The 6,140-nt window shown below is 56.3% G+C and overlaps 2 protein-coding genes across 2 annotated transcripts in view; both read right to left on the bottom strand.

Moving 5' to 3' along the window:
- Positions 1–897, bottom strand: part of ENH_00012850 (N6-adenosine-methyltransferase 70 kDa subunit, putative) — a gene marked incomplete at both ends in the record, with an annotated part of 5,372 nt that extends 4,475 nt beyond the window's left edge. Inside the window, one exon of the mRNA XM_013578770.1 lies at positions 1–897. This exon is cut by the window's left edge and continues 696 nt beyond it. Coding sequence (XP_013434224.1) covers positions 1–897 — 897 coding nt within the window.
- Positions 898–3,109: 2,212 nt separating this feature from the next.
- Positions 3,110–6,108, bottom strand: ENH_00012840 (triosephosphate isomerase, putative; the record flags this gene model as incomplete). The annotated part of the gene is made up of 5 exons (XM_013578769.1): positions 3,110–3,234; positions 3,448–3,568; positions 4,931–4,996; positions 5,416–5,556; positions 5,779–6,108. The coding sequence occupies 5 exons, from the start codon at positions 6,106–6,108 to the stop codon at positions 3,110–3,112; spliced, it is 783 nt and encodes a 260-aa protein (XP_013434223.1).
- Between the last annotated feature and the right edge of the window lie 32 nt (positions 6,109–6,140).

Genomic DNA, 6,140 nt, shown 5'->3' with positions numbered 1-6,140 from the left:
CCCACCTGCTGCTTGCTGCTGCACTGCCTGCTGCAGCAAAAAGCAGCAGATTAGGCGAGCATGGTGCGCCTCTCTTGTGGCTGCTGCTGCTGCTGCTGCTGCTGCTGCTGCTGCTCGTTGCAGACAAAACGCGGGGTGCTGCAGAGAAGGCTCTCCCAGTGCAGCAGCGGGAGAAGCCACAGCAGCAGCAGGCGGTGCTGCTGCAGCAGCTGCTGCTGCAGCAGCTGCTGCTGCAGCGTCGCCTGTACCATTTGCAGCAGCAGCGTCAAAGGATCTAGAAGCTGCTGCTGCTGCTGCTGCGGCTGCTGCTGCTGCAGCTGCTGCTGCTGCTGTGTCAGCAGCAAAGGTTCTCCGTGCGGGCGACTGCTGCTGCGGGGGTGCCACTGCTGCTCCCCATGCTGCTACTGCTGCTACTGTGGCTGCTGCTGCTGCTGCTGCTGCTGCTGCTTGTGCTGCTGCTGGGTATTGCCGGGGGCGGCTAACTCCGTGGGAAGAATGAGGGCCGGCCTCATAAGGAGAAGGAGAAGTTGCTGCTGCTGCTGCTGCTGCTGCTGCTGCTGCTGCAGGCGTTGCAGCACTTCCGGGCCACGGTATTGCTGCTGCTGCTGCTGCATGGGGCCTAGAAGGAGACACACTGCAGGACTCCTGCGTTTGCTGCTGCTGCTGCTGCTGCTGCTGTTGCTGCTGCTGCTGCTGTTGCGCTGTGGTCAAATTTGACAAACTCCGGCCTCTGCTGGGACCCTCCGGCGGTGCTGCTGCTACTGTTGCTGCTACGTTTGTGCTGCTGCTGCTGCTGCTGCTGCTGCTGCTGCTTGTACTGCTGCTGCTGGCTAGTTGCTGCTGCAGCGATCCAGTTTGCTGCCGGCGCTGTTGAAAGCGCTCTCCCAGACGTTTCATTGCTGCAGCGTTTGCTGCAGCCGCTGCAGCAGCGTCTGCTGCTGCAGCAGCTGCAGCAAAGCCTCTACAGCGGGTGCTGCTGCTGCTGCTGCTGCAGTTGTAGCAGTGCTAATGCAACAGGGATTGCTGCTGCTGTGGCGGCTGCTGCTGTCCAAGCTGCACTGAGGCTTCTTGCTGCAGCAGCAGCAGCAGCAGCAGCAAGAGGAATAGCTGCTGCCAGCCACACTTTGGAGGTAATTTGGAAGGAGCGAAAACCCTAAGAGCAGCAGCAGCTGCTGCTCCGGGGGCGCTGAGGTGTACGTACACCTCAACTCGAGCTGGACTTCAAACTAATCCAAAGAATTAATTTAATTAAATTAATTAAATAAACATTTAAAACAATAAAACTCAAACTGCGCTTTTTGCTGCTGCCTGCATGCAGCCCCAGCCGCTCTGAGGTGTAACTACACCGCAGCTCCCAGCAGCATTTGCTGCTGCTCTTTTTCTTAATTTGAAAATTTATTTACTTAGACATTTCCTTAGCCATAGTTGTTGCTGTTGCTGCTGCTGCTGCTGCTGCAGTTACTGCTGCTGCTGCAGTTACTGCTGCTGCTGCTGCTGCAGTTACTGCTGCTGCTACAGTTACTGCTGCTGCTGCTGCTGCAGTTACTGCTGCCGCTGCAATTACTGCTGCTGCTGCTGCAGTTACTGCTGCTGCCGCTGCAGTTACTGCTGCTGCTGCTGCTGCAGTTACTGCTGCTGCTGCTGCTGCTGCAGTTACTGCTGCTGCTGCTGCTGCTGCAGTTACTGCTGCTGCTGCTGCTGCTGCTGCAGTTATCGCTGCTGTTTGACTAACTCCTTGAAACTGTCCCCAGTAAACTACTTAGTATCCACTGAAATAAGTTAGCAGCAGCAGCAGCAGCACCAGCAGCAAAAACAGCAACGTCCGCTGCAACAGCAGCAGCAAAAATAGCAGCAGCAGCAGCCACAGCAAATGGTGGATCACATACTTCTCAGCAGCAGCAGCAGCAGCAGCAGCGGTAGCAGCATGCTGCTGCTGCAGAAGAAAGTGGCTGAAGAGACTTCTTTGAACGAAGAACTGACAAAAGTATTTAATTTCCATTTAGTTGATTTCAGCAATTGTTTCCCTGAGCGAGGGTTTAGGGTTTAGGGTTTAGGGTTTGGAGAGCCAGCTAGCGAAGCAGCTTAAACAAGAACCACCAAAGCAGTCATTTGCTGCACTCTGGGCAGCTTAAACTAAAGCATACGCAGCTGCTGCTGCTGCTGCTGCTGCTGCTGCTGGATCTGCTGCAGCACGTGCTGCACGAACTGCAGCAGCAACGGCGAGCAGCAGCAGCAGAAACGGCTGCGTGTGTGCCGGACAACCTGCTGCAGCACGAGCAGCAGCAGAAGCAGCAGCAGCAGCAGCACCCGCTGCTGCTGCTGCTGCTGTCCCAGGCCAAGCGCTGTCGGCCCTTTGCTGCACGGCTAGCCAACTCGCTAGCCGGCCAATCAGCTTGCCTAAGCTGTGGCTAGCTAGCTAGCTAGGTAGCCAGCCAGCTAGCTAGCCAAATAGGTAGCTAGCTAGCCCGCTAGCTAGCCAGCCAGCTAGCTAGCCAACCAGCTAGCTAGCTAGCCTGCTACCCAGCCGACTAGCCAGCTAGCCAGCCAAATAGCTAGCCAGGCAGCTAGCTAGCTAGCTCGCTAGCTAGCTGGCACAAGGTAGCCAGCTAGCCGGCTCCGGCGTCCTGTGCTGTAGGGCCAGCTGGCCTCATGCTTAGGGTTTAGGGTTTAGGGTTTAGGGTTTAGGGTTTCTGGCGGACTTGAGGATGGCGTGGAAGTCCGAAGTGAGCGAAGCGCCGCCAACCAAAAAGCCGTCGATGTCTTCTTCTTTAAACAGATCCTGAGCAGCAGCAGCAGCAGCAGCAGCAGCAGCAGCAGATGCACTCGGCCCTCACCTTTGGCCTGTTCAGGTGGCTAGCTAGCTAGCTAGCTGCCTAGCGAGCTCCCCTGCTAGCTGCCTAGCTAGCTGGGTAGCTAGCCAGCTGGGTAGCCAGCTAGCTGGGTTGATGGCTAGCTAGCGAGCTAGCTAGCTGGCTAGCCAGCTAGCTAGCCATCCAGCTAGCTAGCTAGCTAGGCAGCTAGCTAGCTAGCCAGCTAGCTAGCTAGGCAGCTAGCTAGCTAGCTAGCTAGCCAGATAGCTAGCTAGCTAGCTAGCTAGCTAGCTAGCTAGCTAGCTAGCTGAGTGGGTTGATTGGCTTGCCATGGCATTGGAGCCCTTGACGGAGCCTCCATAAATGATGCGGGTTTGCTGCGCGACTTCTTCGCCGACGTGCTGCCTCAGCCACTCGCGGATTTCTGCAGGCAAACCCTAAACCCTAAACCCTAAACCCTAAACCCTAAACCCTAAACCCCAAACCCCAGCACCCCGACCCCAAGCCCCAAACCCTAGAGGCCGGTGGCGCGGCGGCGTCCCTCGCCCCTGCGAGCCGGCGGGCCCGCCAGCTGGCGGCCGCAGCGAGGGCCCAGTCTAGGGTTTAGGGTTTAGGGTTTAGGGTTTAGGGTTTGGACCTCGGTGGGTTTGCTGGGCCGTCTGCGGCGAAGCCGTCTGGCCAGTGCCAATGGCCCAAATCGGCTCGTAGGCGATCACCACTGAGGGCCACCCGGAGGCCCCCAGCGCGGACGCGTAGGCCTGCGGTGTACAGACACCCCAGACAAAGTGTGGGGTGTGCGGTGTACAGACACCCCAGACAAAGTGTGGGGTGGGGGGTGTACAGACATATATATATATATATAGATATTATATATACATATTTGTATATATATATATATTTGTATATAGACACCCCAGGCAAAAGTGTGAGGTGTGGGGTGTACAGACACCCCAGACCGAGATGTGGGGTGTGGGGTGTACAGACACCCAGACCAAAGTGTGGGGTGGGGGTGTACAGACACTGCAGATCACAAGTGGGGGGTGGGGGTGTACAGACACCGCATATCACAAGTGTGGGGTGTGGGGTGTACAGACACCGCAGATCACAAGTGTGGGGTGTGGGGTGTACAGACACCGCATGCTGAAGGTGTGGGGTGTACAGGCAACGACGGAGAACAAAGTGTGGGGTGTATAGGCAGCTTTGGAGAGGAAAGTGTGGGGTGTATAGGCAGCTACAAATAGGAAGTCCGAGGTGTACAGGCAGCTGCTGGGGTGTATAGGCAGCTCCAAACAGCAAATTTTGGGGTGTATAGGCAGCTAAATAGGGCAATTTTTGGGGTGTATAGGCAGCTAAATAGGGCAATTTTTGGGGTGTATAGGCAGCTAGATAGGGCGAAATTTGGGGTGTATACGCAGCTAAATGGGGCAAAGTTTCGGGTGTATAGGCAGCTAAATAGGGCAAATTTTGGAGTGTATAGGCAGCTAAATAGGGCAAGTTTTGGGGTGTATAGGCAGCTAGAAGACACAGCGCTGGGGTGTACAGACAGCTCAAAACGCACCTGCAGCTGCTGCCCCAAAAACTCCATCGTTTTGCCGCTCTGCCGCGTCTCTAGGCTTTCCCCTGCAGCACCAAACCCTAAACCCTAAACCCTTAACCCTAAACCCTAAACCCTAGACCCTAAACCCTGCACCCAAACCCTAAACCCTCAGCCCCTGCAAACAGTTGTAGCCAATACTGCGCCAGACACGGCTTGGAAGCCGCGTTGTGAGGTTTGGAAGGGACTCCTGATCTAGGGTTTAGGGTTTAGGGTTTAGGGTTTAGGGTTTACCGATGCATGCAATGACTTGCAGTCCGTGGTCCACTGCGTTCTTTGCTTTAGCAGCCACAACTTCGTTGCTCTCTCCCTAAACCACAAACCCTAAACCCTAAACCCTAAACCCTTAACCCCAAGCCCTAAAGGCCGAACCCTAAACCCTCGACCCTAAACCCTGATGAGCAAACCGTAAACCCTAGGCCCTAAACTCCCAAACCCTAGCAGCGAGACATGCGTTGCTCCCTCCACTGCTTGTTGGGACTAGGGTTTAGGGTTTAGGGTTTAGGGTTTAGGGTTTGGGGCCTACCGGCTGGTTGCCAAATCCAGCACGTCTTTCGCTGTGGCCCACAATAACAGTTTTAATGCCAAAGTCCTGAAGCGCAAACCCTAAACCCTAAACCCTAAACCCTAAACGCTCAACCACAAACTCTCGCCTCCTCCCCTTTCCTTGCCACTCCTCAAACCCCAAACCCTAAACTCTCAAGCCCGCCGCGCAAACCCTAAACCCTAGACCCTAACCCCCGACCCTAAACCCTAAACCCTAGTCCCCAAACCCCAAGGACAAAACCACCCCATGACCCCCGTCTCCCATCCCCAAGCCCTAAACCCTAAACCCTAAACCCTAAACCTTACACCCCACACCCCAAACCCTAAACCCCAAATCCACCCTACCCGCACCCCCTACACCCAAACCCGAAACCCGAAACCCCAAACCCTACCCCGCACCCACCCCCTCTCCCCAAACCCCAAACCCTAAACCCTAAACCCTAAACCCTAAACCCTAAACCCTACTTTGGCCATTTGCGGGGCAATCTCGCCAGTGAAGGCCCCGTAACTCTTCACTTGGCTGCTGTCTTGAAGAGCAACAGCAAAAGGCCTTCGGAGGCCCCGCAGCAGCAAACCCGCGTGCAGCGCGGGGGGGGCCACCACCACCTGCGCAGCAAACCCTAAACCCTAAACCCTAAACCCTAAACCCTAAACCCTAAACCCTAAACACTCAGGCGCGAGGCAGCGCTTGCGGGGCGCCTTTTTGGCGTGGGGAGGTACAAGGGAAGGAATGGGGTCTCTGCGGGAGGGAGCGCAGGGACAAACCCTAAACCCTAAACCCTAAACCCTAAACCCTAAACCCTAAACCCTAAACCCTAAACCCTAAACCCTCGCCTCTATGTCGTCGTCTTCCGGCGGCGCGTCGTTCAGCATTTGCAGAATCGCCTCAGCGCCTTTTGGGTCTCCGTTGCATTTCCAGTTGCCCCCCACAAAGGGTTTCCTTGCTGCTGCCAGCTGCTGCTGCTGCTGCTGCTGCTGCTGCTGCTGCCTGCTGCAGCGCAGGGAGTGCTGCATCGGCCAAGCAGCAGCAGCAGCAGCAGCAGGGGCCCCCAGAAAGGCCGCGGGCTGCTGCGGGGGCCCCAAGGCAGCAACTTCAGGTGTACGTACACCCCAAACCCCCAGCGCGAGAGCCACGCACGCAGTTGCCGCCCCCAGCATCTTCTAGGGTTTAGGGTTTAGGGTTTAGGGTT

The sequence above is a fragment of the Eimeria necatrix genome, genomic scaffold (assembly GCF_000499385.1).
Source record: "Eimeria necatrix Houghton genomic scaffold, Enh_scaff13, whole genome shotgun sequence".
NCBI lineage: Eukaryota > Apicomplexa > Conoidasida > Eucoccidiorida > Eimeriidae > Eimeria > Eimeria necatrix.
The sequence above is the reverse complement of the archived record's forward strand: the minus strand, read 5'-3'. Positions and strand labels throughout refer to the sequence as shown.